The sequence below is a fragment of the Scyliorhinus canicula genome, unplaced genomic scaffold (assembly GCF_902713615.1).
Source record: "Scyliorhinus canicula unplaced genomic scaffold, sScyCan1.1, whole genome shotgun sequence".
NCBI classification, from domain to species: domain Eukaryota; kingdom Metazoa; phylum Chordata; class Chondrichthyes; order Carcharhiniformes; family Scyliorhinidae; genus Scyliorhinus; species Scyliorhinus canicula.
In genome coordinates, this window is record NW_024055453.1 from 111589 (window position 1) to 130744 (window position 19156).

General features: G+C 50.4%; 1 protein-coding gene and 1 non-coding gene across 2 annotated transcripts; both read right to left on the minus strand.

The window, feature by feature from the left end:
* Window positions 1-15173: 15173 nt before the first annotated feature.
* Window positions 15174-17045, minus strand: LOC119959534 (zinc finger protein 774-like). Its single transcript, XM_038787756.1, has 2 exons — window positions 16702-17045; window positions 15174-16399 (listed from the first exon to the last, which is right to left on the minus strand). Exon 2 carries the CDS (start codon window positions 16053-16055, stop codon window positions 15225-15227), a length of 831 nt encoding a protein of 276 aa, XP_038643684.1. The 5' UTR covers window positions 16056-16399; window positions 16702-17045; the 3' UTR covers window positions 15174-15224.
* Window positions 17046-18645: 1600 nt separating this feature from the next.
* trnak-cuu lies at window positions 18646-18718 on the minus strand. Its single transcript has one exon. It is a non-coding gene; the product is annotated as a tRNA-Lys (tRNA).
* Window positions 18719-19156: the final 438 nt, after the last annotated feature.

Consider the following 19156-nt stretch of genomic DNA (forward strand, 5'->3'; position numbering starts at 1 on the left):
GTCCCAAAAAACGTGCTGTTTGGTGATTTGGACATTCTGAATTCTCCCTCTGAGTACCCGAGTAGGCGCCGAAGTGCGGCGACTAAGGGATTTTCTCAGTAACCATTGCAGTGTTAAAAGCCTATTTTCGACACTAATAAAGTTTATTATTCAATTGATCGTCAAATGTGGACAGGCACAAGGACACCAGCAGCATGCTGAAACCGTGGAAATAGGAACTGGTTTAGCACAGGGCAGGCCAGCAGCGTGGTTCAATTCCCGTACCAGCCTCCCCGAACAGGCGCCAGAATGTGGCGACTAGGGGCTTTTCACAGTAACTTCATTTGAAGCCTACTTGTGACAATAAGCGATTTTCATTTCATTTTTCATGTGGGGACTGTGGGAAGGGATTCAAGTCCCCATGTGAGCTGGGAACTCATCACCGCAGTCACACCGGCGACAGACCATTCACCTGTTCTGAGTGTGGGAAGGGATTCTCTCAGTTATCCGAGTGAGGATTTACCAGGATGTGGGAGCCGAGCTGGTGAGGAAGTGAGTGGCCTTTAATAAGGTTCAGGCTGCTCTGTGTAAGAAAGGAGTTTGATTCGGGGCGGTATACCCGGCAAAGCTGCAGGTTACAAATGTGTCGAAAGACTTCCATTTCGAGACACTGGAGGAGGCGAATACCTTTATTGTAAAGCATGGACTGGGGTCCAGTTATCTGTATTGGACAAGGGGGGGGGGGGGGGATGGCCCCCGTTGGAAATTGAGTCTAGTTACAGACTGCATTCTGGTCTGTTTTATCCTCGAAGTAGGCAATATCATTGTTTTTATTTTCTTGTTGTCCTGAGAGGAACTGCCCTGTCAGCAGTCAGCTGGTGAATGGGAGTGAGATGTTTTGGGGGGGGGGGGGGGCTGCAGCTGGTGAACCAGTTTTGGCTGGTTCAACAAGCTCAGCATCTGGGCCGGAGCCCCGGGGGAACGTTGGATTCAATTTTAGTGTCCAGATGAGGCGTTGGTGAAAAATGGGGGAGGGGGTTAGTTTGCTGATGATGACTATAAAACTGTTTTTGTTTTACTCTGAAGATCTGTGCGTGTGGCGGCCATCTTGGGTGGACCCTTGGCCCGTACTTTTTGAAGATTTGCTGGATAGTCCCTCACGGTGGAAATGGCTGATTCCGTGATGGGGGCTGGTGCAGAGACCCCTGATTCAGCTGCTCACCTGGAACGCAAGGGGATTGGGTGGACCAGTGAAGGTCAAGGGTTTTCGCTTACCTAAAGAATCAAAATGCTGGTGTGGTGTCCTTGCAGGAGACTCATTGCGGGTTAGAGATGAGACCACCCTGCGGAGGGGTGAGCCAAGTGTTTCACTCGGGCTTTGACTAAGGGTTAGAGATCAGACCGGACTGCGGAGCGGTGAGCCAAGTGTTTCACTCGGGCTTTGACTAAGGGTTAGAGATCAGACCGGACTGCGGAGCGGGGAGCTACGTGTTTCACTCGGGCTTTGACGGAAGGGCTCGATGTGCTGCAATTCTAATCAATAAACAGGTCCCTCTTTCGGTCACCAGGATCATTGTGGACACTAATGGGAGATACGTGGTGGTCAGTGGGTCATTGGCAGGTGCACTGGTGGTGTTGGTGAATGGCTAAGCCCCTAACTGGGACGATGTGGCATTTGTAAAAAAAATTGTTGGGATCCATCCCAGACCTGGATACACATCAATCAATGCTTGGCAGAGACTTCACTTGTGTATTAGATCTGGAAATGGACTGGTCCAAGCCCTTCAACCGCTATAAATACACAATAACGGAGTGGAATCTGGACGGACCATCTGGCATGACCCAGGCACCGGAAACGATAACAGCAAACCCGGAAAAAAAGAGAAATAAATCTGTTCCCATCAGTAGATTGTAAAAGAATTATGGGACATAGATTTAAGATTGTGAGCAAGATCTACAGGGAGGATATGAGGAAGACATTTTACAGAGTGAATGATAATGATATGGAACTCAATGCTTACAAACAAAGGTCGATAATCTCCAGGTCCTGATAACTCGAATGGTGCTGTCAGAATTGGATGTGAGGATTGGTTGTGAGTTTCCTGTCTGCGAATTACTTTCTAAGCTCCTGTGAAAGATGGTTACAAAGGCATCACTGTCAGTCCAGAAATAAAATTCAGGAAAGATAAACATTTCTCTTGGTTTGAATTTGCTGTGTGTAAATCCTCCCCTACTAACCCCCTGTAAAAGGGTTTCCAAAATTACTCACTGTCAGTCCAGGGTAGAAATTCACAACATTCTCTCCTCCTGCTCCCTGGTCCAGGATAACCGCTCATGCCCGCCCCCCCCAGATCAGCAGTAATGTACTTTGCACCAAATGGGCATCGAATAACCATATGTACATTAACGAGATGGTTGCAACAGCACTAAATTCAATGTGTGTAGATTTGGGATTGAGTGAGTCAGGTGTGAAGAGGTCTTGTTGAGAAAGGTGGATTCCAAAGATGTGCGGGTTAGGTGGATTGGCCATGCTAAATTGCCCGTAGTGTAAGGTTAATGGGGGGATTGTTGGGTTACGGGTATATGGGTTACGTGGGTTTAAGTAGGGTGAACATTGCTCGGCACAACATCGAGGGCCGAAGGGCCTGTTCTGTGCTGTACTGTTCTATGTTCTATGTCCTGGGGAAGCCTTTCCTGCCACATTCCAATAAAGATGGCGCCCGTTAACCCGAGCCCAACATGAGGAGCTGCAGCTCCGCTCGGTACAAACTGGGTGCAGTAAACTCTTTTCCGAGGTTTGCGGCTTACAACAGTTTTACACAACGTTTCCGCCCACCCCCGCCATCTCTCGCTCCCTCCATATTGTTAAATGCCTCTCACCAATTCCGGATCTGAAAAAGATCCCATTCAGCATCGCCATTATCCACACTGCGCATGCTTCAATCACAGCCTGACCCCGCCCCTCATTCACTCCGATTGGTTGGAGGACCAGCCGCCCTCACTCAAGCCTCACGTCCCGCCTCCGCTTTCTATTGGTCCGGAGCTGTCGTCAATCACCCGGGCATTGTGACGGTGACAGATGGTGAGAGCGGCCACAGGCTCAGGCTGACTCGCTGATTGTTCCTGTCTCAGCCCCTCCCCCTCCCTGCTGCCCTCTGACCTCCCGCCCCTCTGCCTGAGGTGGGACCACCTGGGACTGCAGACCCTGCCCTCTGTCCTCCCGCCCCTCTGCCTGAGGTGGGACCACCTGGGACTGCAGACCCTGCCCTCTGACCTCCCGCCCCTCTGCCTGAGGTGGGACCACCTGGGACTGCAGACCCTGCCCTCTGACCTCCCGCCCCTCTACCTGAGGTGGGACCACCTGGGACTGCAGACCCTGCCCTCTGTCCTCCCGCCCCTCTGCCTGAGGTGGGACCACCTGGGGCCTGTTGATGCCCCCCTCCTGGGGTGAAGACCCTGCCATCCGTCCTCCCACCCCTCTGCCTGAGGTGGGACCACCTGGGACTGCAGACCCTGCCCTCTGTCCTCCTGCTCCTCTGCCCGGGATGGGAGTGGGACCACCTGGGGCTGTTGTGAAGACCAAGGGCTTTGTTTTGCGACCCACAGGGCTGAAGACCGCCGTCCGCCTGCATTTCACCACCTGTGGTGGGTGTGGGGCAGCCTGGGACATTGTTTTAGCCCCTCCAGGGCTGTAGAACGCTGCCCCAGGATGTACAGCAAGGTCGTGTTTTTCCTGTGGGTCGAGCAGACGGTCCACCACGTCCATAAGACCATAAGACCATAAGACATAGGAGTGGAAGTAAGGCCATTCGGCCCATCGAGTCCACTCCGCCATTCAATCATGGCTGATGGGCATTTCAACTCCACCTCCCAGCATTCTCCCCATAGCCCTTAATTCCTCGCGACATCAAGAATTTATCTATCTCTGCCTTGAAGCCATTTAGCGTCCCGGCCTCCACTGCACTCTGCGGCAATGAATTCCACAGGCCCACCACTCTCTGGCTGAAGAAATGTCTCCGCATTTCTGTTTTGAATTTACCCCCTCTAATTCTAAGGCTGTGCCCACGGGTCCTCGACTCCTCGCCTAACGGAAACAGTTTCTTTGCGTCCATCCTTTCTAAGCCATGTATTATCTTGTAAGTTTCTATTAGATCTCCCCTTAACCTTCTGAACTCCAATGAATACAATCCCAGGAACGCCAGCCGTTCCTCATATGCTAGACCCGCCATTCCAGGGATCATCCGTGTGAATCTCCGCTGGACACGCTCCAGTGCCAGTATGTCCTTCCTGAGATGTGGGGCCCAAAACTGGACACAGTACTCCAAATGGGGCCTAACCAGAGCCTTATAAAGGCTCAGTAGCACATCGCTGCTTTTATATTCCAACCCTCTTGAGATAAATGACAACATAGCATTCGCTTTCTTAATCACGGATTCAACCTGCATGTTTACCTTTAGGGAATCCTCGACTAGCACTCCCAGATCCCTTTGTACTTTGGCATTATGAATTTTCTCACCGTTTAGAAAGTAGTCTATGCTTGGATTCTTTTTTCCAAAGTGCAAGACCTCACATTTCTCACGTTGAAATGCATCAGCCATTTCCTGCACCACTCTCCCAAACTGTCTAGATCCTTCTGCAGCCTCCCCACTTCCTCAGCACTACCTGCCTGACCACCTAACTTCGTATCATCAGCAAACTTCGCTAGAATGCCCCCAGTCCCTTCATCCAGATAATTAATATATATGGTGAACAGCTGCGGCCCCAACACTGAACCCTGTGGGACACCGCTGGTCACCGGCTGCCATTCCGAAAAAGAACCTTTTATCCCAACTCTCTGCCTTCTGTCAGACAGCCAATCCTCAACCCATGCCAGTAGCTCACCTCGAACACCATGGGCCCTCACCTTACTCAGCAGCCTCCTGTGTGGCACCTTATCAAAGGCCTTTTGGAAATCCAGATAGACCACATCCACTGGGTTTCCCTGGTCTAACCTACTTGTCACCTCCTCAAAGAATTCTAACAGGTTCGTCAGGCACGACCTCCCCTTACTAAATCCATGTTGACTTGTTCTAATCCGACCCTGCTCTTCCAAGAAATTAGAAATCTCATCCTTAACAATCGATTCTAGAATTTTACCAACAACCGAGGTTAGGCTAATTGGCCTATAATTTTCCATCTTTTGTCTTGATCCTTTCTTGAACAAGGGGGTTACAACAGCGATCTTCCAATCGTCCGGGACTTTCCCTGACTCCAGTGATTTTTGAAAGATCTCAACCAACGCTTCCGCTATTTCTTCAGCCACCTCCCTCAGAACTCTAGGATGTAGCCCATCGGGGCCAGGAGATTTGTCAATTTTAAGACCTTCTAGCTTTTTTAGCACCATCTCTTTTGTAATGGCAACCATACTCAACTCAGCCCCCTGACCCTTTATAATTTTTGGGATATTACTAACGTCTTCCACTGTGAAGACAGACGCAAAGCACTTATTAAGTTCTCCAGCCATTTCCTCATCTCCCATCACTAGCCTTCCAGAATCAGTTTGAATTGGCCCAATGTCTACTTTGGCCTGACGTTTGTTTCTTATGTATTGAAAGAAACTTTTACTATCATTTCTTATATTACTGGCTAGCCTGCCTTCATATTTGATCCTCTCCTTCCTTATTTGTCTCTTTGTTAACCTCTGTTTGTTTTTGTAGCCTTCCCAATCTTCTGATTTCCCGGTGCTTTTGGCCACTTTATAGGATCTCTCTTTTTCTTTGATACATTTCCTGACCTCCTTTGTCAGCCATGGCTGTCTAATCCCTCCCTGGATAATCTTTCTTTTCTTGGGGATGAACCTCTGTACAGTGTCCTCAATTATGCATACAAACTCCTGCCATTTTTGCTCTACTGTCTTCCCTGCTAGGGTCTGCTTCCAGTTGATTTTCACCAGTTCCTCTCTCATGCCCTCGTAATTACCTTTATTTAACTGTAACACCATTACATCCGATTTTGCCTTCTCTCTTTCAAACTGCAGACTGAACTCAACCATATTATGATCGCTGCTTCCTAAGTGTTCCCTTACTTTAAGATCTTTAATAAAGTCTGGTTCATTACATAGCACTAGGTCCAGAATAGCCTGCTCCCTTGTGGGCTCCATGACAAGCTGTTCCAAAAAGCCATCTTGTAAGCATTCCATGAATTCCTTTTCTTTGGATCCACTGGCTACATTATTTACCCAATCCACCTGCATATTGAAGTCCCCCATGATCACTGTGACCTTGCCTTTCTGACATGCCTTTTCTATTTCCCGGTACATGTTGCGCCCCTGGTCCTGACCACTGTTAGGCGGTCTGTACATAACTCCCATTATGGTTTTTTTGCCTTTGTGGTTCCTCAATTCTACCCACACAGACTCCACATCATCCGACCCTATGTCGTTTAGTGCCATAGATTTAATTTTGTTCTTAACTAACAAGGCAACCCCACCCCCTCGGCCCACCTCCCTGTCTTTTCGATAGGTTGTATATCCTTGGATGTTTAACTGCCAGTCCTGAACCCCCTGCAGCCATGTCTCTGTGATGCCTACCACATCATAATCATTCACGATGATCTGTGCCATTAGTTCATCTACTTTGTTACAAATGCTACGAGCATTCAGGTAAAGTGCCTTAATGTTAACTTTCTTATCAGTACAGATATTGGAAGTCCTAAGATGTCCAAAGTTATCCTTCCTTTTTGTTGCATTCCTAGTCTGCCTCAAGCTTAAATCCACCTGCCTACATGTTATCCTCCTGCGTATCTTGCCATTTAACTCCCTGCTCCCTGTCGCTTTCACTTTCCCTTCCCCCCAACTCAGAAGTTTAAAGTCCTACTGACCACCCTATTTATCCTCTTCGCTAGAACACTGGTTCCAGATCGGTTCAGGTGGAGACCGTCCCAACGGTACAGATCCCCCCGGTTCCAAAACTGATGCCAATGTCCCATGAAGTGGAATCCCTCTTTCCCACACCAATCCCTTAGCCACGTGTTTACTTCCCTAATTTTCCTATCCCTATGCCAATTGGCACGTGGCTCGGGCAGTAATCCAGAGATTATGACCCTTGAGGACCTGTACTTCAATTTTCTTCCTAGTGCTTGATAGTCCCCGAACAGGTCCTCCACCCTAGCTTTACCTATGTTGTTAGTCCCAACGTGGACCACAACAACTGGATCCTCCCCCTCCCGCTCCAGTATCCTTTCAAGCCGGTCAGAGATGTCCCGCACCCTGGCACCGGGCAGGCAACACACCATGCGAGACTCCCGATCCGGCTTGCATAGGATACTATCTGTCCCCCTAATTATAGAATCTCCTATAACAACTACTTGTCTTTTTACTCCCCCCTCTTGAATGGCCTTCTGCACCATGGTACCGTGGTCAGTTGGCTCATCCTGTCCAGAGCCCCTTTCCTCATCCATACAGGGAGCAAGAGTCTCATACCTGTTGGACAAGGTCAAGGGCTGAGGCTCCTGCACTCCTGAACTCGGGTTCCCTCTGCCTGCCTCACTTACAGTCACACTCTGATGTCCCTGATCAGTTACTGAATGTGAATTACTTAATCTCCCAGGTGTGACTGCCTCCTGAAACAAAGTGTCCAGGTAACTCTCCCCCTCCCGGATGTGCCGCAGTGTTTGAAGCTCAGACTCCAGATCATCAATTCTGAGCCGGAGATCTTCCAGCAACCAACACTTGCTGCAGATGTGGTCATTGCCATTCACAAGGGGAACAGCCAGCTCCCACATCATACAGCTACAGCACATCACCTGCCCAGCCATCTCTGATTAGTTAATTAATTTATTACTTTGTATAAATTTCAGTTAAAAAAAACTTGGAGACCTGGAAAGGGGGCTCACGGTGAGCGGGCCACACGTGGCGGTGGACCTGCTGGAGGCCATCGCCGAATGTGTGGTTCTTTCAAACGTCCCGCCCTACCTCCCCACCGAGCTCCTCCTCCCCAACTCAACCTACTGGGGGAGGTCAGGTCCGGGATGGCGTCAGTGACACTCGGCCTGCGGGACCCTTCCCTCCACCATGTCTACTCCTTCCGGCATCAGATTTTTGTCCACCTGACCCGGGAGGAGATCACAGAGGAGGGCTGAGGCATATTCGCCGGAACTGCCCCACCCTAACGGCCACCACCAACACCACCTCCAGGGTGGCCACGGCTGGCACTGCCGCCCCTCTCTGCCACCTCTTCGTCTGCCCAGCAGCCGGCCCTTGGCAACACCACGGCTGCTGGCGGGGGGGGGGGGGGGGGGGGGGGGGGGGGGGTGAGGGAGCCTCCGCTAGACCAGAGGCAGCCTAAAAACACCAAACGGAAGACGGCACAGCGGTCGGACCGGGCCCGTCCACACCTTGGCCCCCATCATGGGTACTGACCCCGTCCCAACCAACTCGGAGGCCGCAACCTCACCTCGGGACACCGTCGCCGCCTTGCAACAACCTGAGGTGCCTGGAGAGACCTCCACACAGGCTCCGGAGGGCGGTGGGGCACTGTGTACGGCCCCGAGCTGGAGGCTGTTCCAACCTCACCACTATCCCAGGACCTGGGCGATGCGGACGGGTGGGACGTTGCTGAGGGCCCTCCAGCAGTGGAGACCCCGCAGCGAGATGAGCCTGCCCCCCGCAAGCACCGCCTGTCCGGGCTGGAGGAGTTGGTGGATCTGGCTACCCCTCCCCAGGCGAGCGGGGTTGGGTGTCTCCTGTGTTTATTCCCAGCACCCTGAGGCCCAGCCCCGTTAAAAAGAAGGTCAAGGCGGTCTCCAAGGCCACTGAGGTGCCCATTCTGCCGTCTCCCGAGCAGGGAGGCCTGGGGCCGGGCGGAGACGTGACCACCGAGGGCTTGTTCCGCCCGGTACAGTTTTACTCCCCGGTCACCTCCTTTTGTTCGTCGCCGGGGGCTGGCGGCAGCCACCAGTGTCCTCATATATTCGGCTCATGGGCGGGCGACGGCGAGGAAGGCTCCCCGCTCACAACACCCAAGCAGATGATGCCAAGTTCCATCCCGGACCTATTCCCGGTGGTCTTCCGGGGTCACTCCGAGGGCCCGGCATCGAAGGCGGAGGCAGGTTTGGAGCCGCCGCCGTCCACGGACCCTGAATCGTGGGGGGACCCTGCAGGGAACCCACCTGAGGACGATCCTGGGGGTAGGATGAAATGAAAATCGCTTATTGTCACAAGTAGGCTTCAAATAAAGTTACTATGAAAAGCCCCTAGTCGCCACATTCCGGCGCCTGTTCGGGGAGGCTGGTACGGGAATTGAACCGTGCTGCTGGCCTGCCTTGGTCTGCTTTAAAAACTAGCTATTTAGCCCTGTGCTAAACCAGCCCCGGATCAACTCGAGCCAAGGGCTAGTTGATGGGCCCGCGGCGCCCGCCACACTCTGTAGCAGGGGGCTTGGGCTCAGGCGGTGACTGCTCAGAGGAGGAAGGCTGCTCAGTGGTGGGCGAGTCTCGGTAGCTTGGTGTTGTGATTCATACTGTTTAGTTGTCTGCCTGTCTCCAACAGGTATTGTCTCTCGATAATGACTGTGCTGCTACCCTTGTCTTCTGGTCTTATAGACATATCCGTGTTGGATCCAAGCTCCCGGATTGTCTGTCTTTCTCTCCGGGTGAGATTCTGTTTGTCTCTTGTATTTCACTGTGACAGGTCAGAGACCTGATTGAAGGGATTCAAACATGGGAGTTCTGGGAAAGATGGGCAAGGATTTGGGAGGTGACAACAAGTTCAAAGAGTTTGGAGAGGAGAGGGAGGTTGAAGATGGGGCAGTAATTTGTAAGGATGGCAGGGTTAAGGGTTTGTTTTATTGAGGGGGTGATGATGGCAGATTTGAAGGACAGAGGGACAGTACCTGAAGGGAGAGAAATGTTGACAATATCCGTGGTCACAGGGTAGTTGGCTGATCAGTAGCTCAGTGGGAATAGGGTCGATGGAGCAGGAGCTGGGTCTCATGGACAAGATGAGCTCTGAGAGGGCATGAAATGAAAAAAAATGAAATGAAAATTGCTTGTCACAAGTAGGCTTCAAATGAAACCTGTTCGGTGTGGCTGATATGGGAATTGAACCGTGCTGCTGGCCTGCCTTGGTCTGCTTTAAAAGCCACCTATTTAGTCCTGTGCTAAACCAGTCCCGGATCAACTCGGGTCAAGGGCTTGTTGATGGGCCCGCGGTGCCTGCCACGGGGGCTCGGGCTCAGCCAGTGACTGCTCGGAGGAGGAAGGCTGCTCAATGGCGGGCCAGGAGGAGGATTTAGACGCTCTCTGCAGTGAGGCAGAGGGCAGCCTCATGCCCGGCACCGAGTCTCGCCTCATCCCCTCCGGGCATTTTTGAAAAGCATCATGGTTACCGGGACTGCGTGCGGCTGGCCCTGGAGAGCTGGGGAAATCTGGGGCTGCTCCTCGAGTCCAAAGCAGAGAACTGGTTTGCCGAACGCCTTCCTGTCTCTTGACCAGGAGAAGGCGTTCGACAGGGTGGGTTCGAATATTTGCTCGGGACTCTGCGAGCTTTCGGGTTCGGGACGCACTTCCGATTACTGTACGCCGCCTCGGAGTGTCTGATTAAGGTTAATGGACCCTGACGGCGCCCCTTCGCTTTGGGAGCGGAGCGCGTCAGGGCTGCCCCCTGTCCGCCCAACTTTATTCTCTCTGCGTGGAGCCTTTCCTGCGCCTCCTGCGGATGCGGTTGTCGGGGCTGGTTCTGCGCGAACCGGGCATGACGGTGGTCCTTTCGGCTGACGCTGATGACGTGCTCCTCATGTTCACTGACCCCGGTGACCTGTGGAGGTTGCGAGAGTGCCAGACGTGCACTCCGCTGCGTCTTCTGCTAGGATCAACTGGGCTAAATGTTCCGGGCTCCTGGACGGTCCGTGTCAAATGGACCCCCTCCCAGAGGAACGCAGGCCCTCCAGCTGGAGCCGGACCAACATCCTCTACTTGGGAGTCCATCTTTGCCCGGCAGAGGAAGCCTGGCCGGCGAACTGGCTGGAGCTGGAGACCAAGGTCACCGCTTGCCTGGGACGCTGGACAGGACTGCTCAGAGTGCTGTCCTGCAGGGGTCGAGTTCTCTTCATATACCAGCTGGTTGCCTCCATGCTGTGGTACCGGCTGGTCACTTTGACTCCTCCCCCTGACTTTGTCGCATCCAGAGAACTCTGATTCGGTTTTTCTGGGACAATGGATTGCACTGGGTCGCTGCAGAGGTCTTGAATCTCCCGATTGCTGAGGGCGGTCAGGTACTGGTGTGCCTTTGCACCCAGGTAGCGACTTTCCGTCTTCAGAGTCTGCAGTGTTACCTGTACGTTGAGCCTTCTCCACGATGGTGTGCCCTGGCGACGTATTTCTTCTGCCAAGTGTATGACCTGAACTACGATGTGCAGCTCCTGTTCGTTGACCAGCAAGGTCTTCAGAGTTCATTGTTGGCACTGCCCGTCTGTACCAGGACCTTCTCAAAGTCTGGAGCATGGTCGCGATGCCCCACAGCTCTCCCCCGTTAGGAGTGGTGGTTATCGTAAGGGAGCCGCTGCTCAGGAATCCGCACCTCCGCCAATATACATTCCAGTGGCTGGCAGAGCGGAGGGCTGTGGATGCCAGGGTGACCAGGATCGGTGATGTGCTGGGTGGTGGAGGAGTGGGCTGGATAATGCCCTACGAGCTTGCGGAGTGCGGAGCTGTGTCCGTCCAGCGCACGGCCAAAGCTATCCGAGGCCTCAAATCAGTGATGCTCAGCCCCGTGGGCACACTTAAACACGAGACGGTGCAGTTGTCCAGGGGTATCCCATCTGGGTGGATGCCAGCTTGGACCCCCCATCCCCCCCTCCCGGGCGCCGGTGCCCCACCACCTCAGCTGCCTTGTGAAAATACCCTCCTTTTCGCACCGCGGGAAGGGGTTTCCTGTACGGCCTGCAATTGCACACTTTCCACCTCTTTTTAAAAAAAATAAATGTAGAATACCCAATTCATTTTTTTTTTCCAATTAAAGGGAAATTTAGTGTGTTCAATCCACCTAACTTTCTCATCTTTGGGTTGTGGGGGCGAAACCCGCGCAAACACGGGGAGATACTTTCCACCTCCTTGCCCTCGCCCGCCGTCCGGACACGTCTTGGTGTGCCGTGTTGCCGTCGGGCGGTGGAGGACCCTCTTCAGACACGTCCTCCCAATAAAACCTGGGGACTTGGGGTGGAGGCTGTTGCACAGGGCAGCGCCGTTCAACCGGAGTATATCCACTTAGTCTGGCGAGATACACGGTGTGAAAACTAAGTAAAGTTAAGCCACCACATGGCCTCCCCAGAGACCTGCCACTTTTGCGGCCTGGTGGAGACCGTGGAGCACGTGTATGTTGCCTGTCCTCGGCTGCACTCCCTTTTTGCTTTCCTGACAATGTTCTTGTTGGAATTTTGTTTGCCCTTCAGCCCCACGCTCCTGATCTACGGATACCTGGTGAGGAGGGGGGCGGGGAAGGCGGAGAACCTCCTTGTGAACCTGCTCCTGGGCCTGGCCAAACTTGCCATTAATAGGTCCAAGCAGTGGGCGACTAAGGGGGTCATCCGACCTGACTGTTTGCCCCTCTTCCGCAGCCTTGTTCGCGGCCGGGTGACCCTAGAGTGTGCGGTGTCCACGGGCTCACTCACTCGAGGCCTTCCGTGCTTGGTGGGAGCCGCAGGGTGTCCCTGGAGCATGCGGTGTCCATGGGCACATTCAAGGCCTTCCGTGCTCGGTGGGAGCCGCAGGGTGTCCCTGGAGCGTGCGGTGTCCACGGGCACACTCGAGGCCTTCCGTGCTCAGTGGGAGCCGCAGGGGTTGGGCTGCCTTATAGACCCTGATTTTCACACTTTGATTTGATGGGTTTTGTTAAGTTTCTGTTTCCTTTCCAGTTCCTTTTGGGCTGTGCTCCATTTGTTGTTTGGGAACAGCCCCCTTTGTTTTGTCCATCTGTTAATGTTTGTTCCTTTACTTAGTTTTCACACCGTGTATCACGCCAGACTAAGTGGCGGATGCAGAATATACTCCTGCTGTGGGGAGATAAACATCGCAGGTCATCACTCACAAAACTCAAAACACAAAATAAAAAAGTTATAATTATCTGCCTTTATCATATGACAGTCGTTAAACCTTATAAAACCACAGGGTCTCAGACAATAACAGTGGAGATGGGGCCCAGAGGATAACCAGCAAAGGATTCACTCACTTTGAGAGTAACCAACACAGTGTCTGTTACAATAATAAGTCAGACACAGCCGGTTCTGTCCGGGAATGGAGACTCTGAACAGAAATAACCGGTTCATTTGTAAATGTCACCGCAAAGTGATCTGTGTGACTCTGCCCTGACTCTGTGGACAGATATAGGCCGCACTGACAGATGTTCTCACCAGATTGTGGTCCCTGGATTTATTTTCTGCTCAGAAGTGAGATGTGCGGTTTGGAACCAGCAGCAGAGAAACAGGAAGTTGTGTTACCTGAGAATGAAACAGCAGGCGTCAGTTTCATGTTATCACCGTGAACAGTCTTCCTGCCTGTGAGGGTGAACTCACTCTGACAGCATCAAGAACACCCACACAGATTGCTGCCGGCCTCAGCATTACATTCACCTCCATTCCAATTTTAAACATCAAAATATGAGGTTATTTAGATTTTTAACACTTTCACTGAACTGGAAGATGGACTGAGGAAATCATTGGGAGAAATGAGGGGACATCACAGAAACTTAAATTTTCCTCAAAGAGGGTTATTAGAAAATAGGCGATTAAAAGTGAGTCAGGGCCAATCAGGGAGAGAGAGAAAGTGAGAGAAAGGATTGAGTCTCCAGAAATGAGATGTTCACTCAGAAAGCAGAGAGGAGGGCAGCACGGTGGCTCAGTGGGTTAGCACTGCAGTCTCACGGCGCTGAGGTCCCAGGTTCGATCCCGGCTCTGGGTCACTGTTCGTGTGGAGTTTGCACATTCTCCCCGTGTTTGCATAGGTTTTGCCCCCACAACCCAAAAGATGTGCAAGGTGGGTGGATTGAACACGCTAAATTGCCCCTTAATTGGAAAAAATTAATTGGGTACTCTAAAATTTAAAAAAGAAAAAAAAGAAAGCGCAGAGGTTCAGTGTGTTCTTCAGAGAGAGATAATGAGAGAGAGAAAAGTTTAGTGAATTTAGGCGCTCTGTGAAATAGAAAGGTTAAAGGAGAGAGTGTCAGAGAGAAAGATAGAGAGAGGTGGGAGGTATGTGGAATGAGTGAGTGTGAGAGTGGAGAGAAGTGAGAAACTGAGAGAGAAGGGAGATGCCTAGTGAATGAGAGACAGGAGAGCAGGTTCACATACCCGAGGATCACTGAGAATGATCAGAATAAGGAGATCACCCAGAAAACGGCCAATAGGAATCTTCAGCTGAGCACATCACTCATTCTTAAAGGAATAGTCGGGGCTCTGACACTGCTCAGCTCCCAGTTAAAGGGGCAGACACAGCTCCGCCCTTTTCTCTGTTATTTTTCTGATTGTTAAAGGCCCGTAGGGGTTAGGTTTATTTAAAAGGACAGAATGTGGGAAGCACACATCAATAAAACTGGGCATTCTTGGACACAGATTGCAGCTCCTTCTTTATCCAGGAATGAAACTGTTGTCTAATTGTCCCAGCAGTTAACAGCTGCTATTTTAACGCAGACTTGTTGTAAAGGAGCTTCTGTTCCGTGTCTAGGGGTTCTGAGATATGGAAGAGAGCGGCTGGACCACATTTCTTAGATGCCTCAGGATTAACCCACATGGGGACTTTGCTGTCAGTGAAGAGAGATGAGAAAGACCCAAGTGTTGTTTGTCCCTCTCAGTGTGACCCTGAAGGACTGTGTCCAGGCTGAAGTTCTGTTCCTGCCGTGTGATCCTCCCCCAGATTGTCCTTTCTGAGCTCCAGACAGGTGATGTTCAGTTCGGAAAGACAAAAATCTGCAACAACGTTTCAAACACATTTATTCAGAATAATAAACCTCATCAGCAGATTAAGACTGTCAGAGTGAACATTACTCAGTCCTGTACATGAGTAACAGCATCAATAAGGGTATAATCTAAACCTTGTGGTTTCTTGTGAACTCGCTGGTGTGTTAGCAGGTGGGATGACTGAGTAAATCCCTTCCCACAGACATTACAGTTGAATAGCCGCTCCCCAGTGTGAATGCGATGGTGTTTCAGAAGATAAGATAAATGAGAAAATTCCTTCCCACATTTGGAGCAAGTGAACGGCCTCTCCCCACTGTGAACTCACTGGTGTGTCAGCAGGTTGGATGACTGACTGAATCCCTTCCCACACACTGAGCAAGTGAACGGCCTCCCCTCATTGTGAACCTGCTGATGTGTCAGAAGATTGTATGAACGTGTGAATCCCTTCCCACATTCAGGACAGGTGAACGGTCTATCCCCTGTATGAAGTTGCTGGTGTATCAGAAGGTTGGATGAATTAATGAATCCTTTCCCACAGTCAGAGCAGCTGAATGGCCTCTCCCCAGTGTGAATTCTCTGGTGGTTCAGTAGGGCAGATGGACGGCTGAATCCTTTCCCACACACCGAGCAGGTGAATGGCCTCTCCCCAGTGTGAGCATATTGGTGTGTTAGTAAATCCTTTTTGTTTTTAAAGCTCTTCTCACAGTCAGGACAGTTAAAAAATTTGTTATCAGAATGAACAAGTTGATGTGTCTGCAGGTGGGATGACTGAATGAATCCTTTCCCACACACGAAGCAGGAGAACGGTCTCTCTCCAGTGTGAATACGTTGATGTGTCAGCAGATCCTTTTTACATTTAAAACTCTTCTCACAGTCAGGACATGTAAATGGTCTCTTATCAGTGTGAACAAGCTGATGAGTCACACTGTGGGATGACCGAGTAAATCCCTTCCCACACACAGGGCAGGTGAATGGTCTCTCCTCAGTGTGAACTCGCTGGTGTGTCAGAAGGTTGTATGAATGGGTGAATCCCTTCCCACAAATGGAGCAGATGAACTGTCTCTCACCAGTGTGACTGCGATGATGAACTTCCAGTTGTGATGGGTAACTGAATCCCTTCCCACAATCCGCACATTTCCAAGGTTTCTCCATGGTGAGCGTGTCCTTATGTCTCTCCCACTTAAAGCCTTGTCGACACACGCAGCAGGAGTATAGTTTCTCCCTGCTGTGAATGGTGTGATTTTCTTTTAGGCTGTGTAACTAGTTCAAGCTCTTTCCACAGTCAGTGCAATGAAACACTCTCATTCGAGTGTGTGTGTGTCTCGGTGCTTTTCCAGTCACACTGATCTTTGACATTTTTTTCCTTAAACGGAAGAGACAAATATTTCTCCTTCCAGTTTCAAAGACTGATGATATTCAGCTCCTGATTAATCGAGTGGCTGTCAGATATCGATGTGATATTTGGTTCTGTCGGCCAATCCTCCACTTCCAATATCCTGTAAAAGGACTTTACAAAAGTCATCACTGTCAGTCCAGGATAGAAATTCTGAACAGACAATTCTAGTTTTCTCTGGAACATCTTTTCCTCTCTTGTTCCTCCAAAGCTGTAAATCCCCGTCCCACACACTCTCCCTCCTCCCTGGGCTGAAATCCAAACCTATCTCACTATCTGCATCATTTCTTTCCTCCACTCCCAGTTTTCTCACTCCCTCTCTTCTGCCTGGGTTCAGTTCTCCAGCTCCTGTCTGCAGACTGACAATAAAACCAATGGGTCTTATTGGGGGGTTTGGGTTCTCACCATTGTCCCCGCTCGCGGCGGCTCTCATTCAGCTTTTGGGAGCCGCACTCACTCTCACTGCGGCTGCGCTCAGGCCGGAGCTGCACCGCGCATGCTCCGCACAGAGAGGAGACTTCCGGGGGCGGGGCAACTGGCGCCTGCGCGTTCTGACTCCTGAGATGGAGATAGGGTGTATTCGATCACGCCGGGCATTCCGGGTAGCATTATCCGCCATTATTCCATTTTGTTCCTCAGGGTGATAAATTGGTTCCAGCACTTTTGATTACGTTCGTTGTTTGTACCGCATGTGCCAGCCGCATCGGTGTTTTTCTCTCTGATCGGCCCCTGTTAACGGCTGTCATCTGTTTCGTGGGCGATATGCCGCAGGGCGCCTGCGCGGCCGCCATCTTTCTCAGCGGAAATGTGCAGCAAGGCGCATGCGCGGGCATCCATGAACCGGAAGCCGGAGGAGAGAATCTTGTTAATTTCTCTCCTGGACTGAGAGTGAAATTCCTTTAGAAACAGGAGGATTTGCCAACGGGAACTTCAAACCAAACATCACATCATCATCATCTGATTGAGTTACTCGATTCATCAGGACCTGAATATCATTGGGAGGTAAAATGGTTTGTCTGTTCTGTCTGAGGACAAAGATTTCAGATATCAGAGTGACTGGAAAACTTTTAATGACCATTCCAGGTTAAATTTGAGACTAATTACACCGATCACATTGGGGAAGTTAAATAATCTGCTGTTGTACTCTTATGTGTGAAGCTACATTTTAAAATTGCCACATTAGCATACTTGGCAGCTAAACTGGGCAAACTGCTGACCTTGTTAGTAGTGAGAGTTACTATCCCGGATTTTATCAAAATTTATTGTTCCTGTTGCATTTCATTCAGCTCATTGTGGCTACAAAGTAGGTATTCAGCCTAATCTCAATTTCCAGATTGTGAGGGCAGCATGATGGCACAGTGGGTTAGACCTGCTGCCTCACGGTGCCGAAGTCGCAGGTTTGATCCTGGCTCTGGCTCACTGTTCGTATGGAGTTTGCACATTCTACCCATGTTTGCGTGGGCTTTTCCCCCACCACCCAAAGATGTGCAGGCTGGGTGGATTGGCCATACTAAATTGACACTTAATTGGAAAAAAAATTGGGTACTCTGAATGTATATTAAAAAAAATAAAATTCCAGATTATGGTCTGTAGCTTTTTAAGTTACATCAATTCAAATGTCTTACCAAATTACTTTTTAAATATTACGAGGCTTTCTGCCATAATTTCAGGCAGCATATCACAGATCCTCACCACCCTCTAAACATCCTAGTCCTTCCCTTAATCTCTGCCCCCTTTTATATGTAGCCCTCAATCAAAGAGAATAGGACCTTCCTATCCAATCTATTTCAATTCCTCAGAATTTAAAAAATATATAAATTTATGTTTTTTTCCAATCAAGGGGCAATTTAATTTGGCCAAGCCACCTAACCTGCATGTATTTGGGTGTGGGGGTGAAACTCACACAGACAATGGGAGAATGTGCAAACTCCTTGTAGACTGTGACCCGGGGCCAGGATGAAACCCGGATCCCCATCACACAGGCACACAGCCACTGTACCACCATGATCCCCCAGAATTTTATACATTTAGAATAATCTTCATTATTGTCACAAGTAGGCTTACCTTACTTTAACATTGCAATTGAGTCACTGTGAAAATCCCCTGGTAGTAACACTTATTCAGGTACAGAAGGAGAATTCAGAATGTCCAATTCCCCTAACAAGCACGTCTTTCGGGACTTGTGGGAGGAAACCCATACAGACACTGGGAGAACGTGAAGACTCTGCGCAGATAGTGTCCCAAGTAGGAATTGAACCCGGGACCCTGGCGCTGTGATGCAGCAGTGCTAACCACTGTGCCACCCATAAAACAGTTCAGCTCAATCTTCTCAGATTAAAGAAGCTGAAGCGCCCAACGTGGGTCTTGCACCCACGGCCCTGGGATTAAGACTCCCATGCTCTACCGACTGAGCTAGCCGGGCTGCTTTTCATAATTTCATTTTTGTCTCCCCTCAGTCTTTTCTGTTCCAAAAAAAACAGCCTCAGTTTATCCAAACTTTCCTCAGAGCAAACATTGTCAATTTCTGGCTGATGTTGTTAAATCTCCTCTGTACTCTCTTTAGTGCAGTCTTCCTGTGCAGAGGAATCTAGCTCTGGCCTAACTAGTCCTGTCCTGCCATTTATCATGTAATCCTTTGCCTTGTTTCCCCTCCAGCTTTCTTCCTCACTATCAAGTGTTTAATCATTTTTGTGTCACATGTAAACTTGTTATTCATGTTCCTACATTTACTTTCAAATCAATGATGTAACCAGGAGTGAAGGGCCCAGTACTGATTCCTTCGAAACCGGCACTGGAAACAGCCCTTTGATTTTCTCTCTTCTTTATGGGATGTGAGTGTCACTGGCAGCCCAGCTTGGTT

What these genes read in the sequence shown, in the direction of transcription:
- LOC119959534 (XM_038787756.1), bottom strand. Translation starts at nt 16,055, where the DNA reads ATGGAGAAACCTTGGAAATGTGCGGATTGTGGGAAGGGATTCAGTTAC.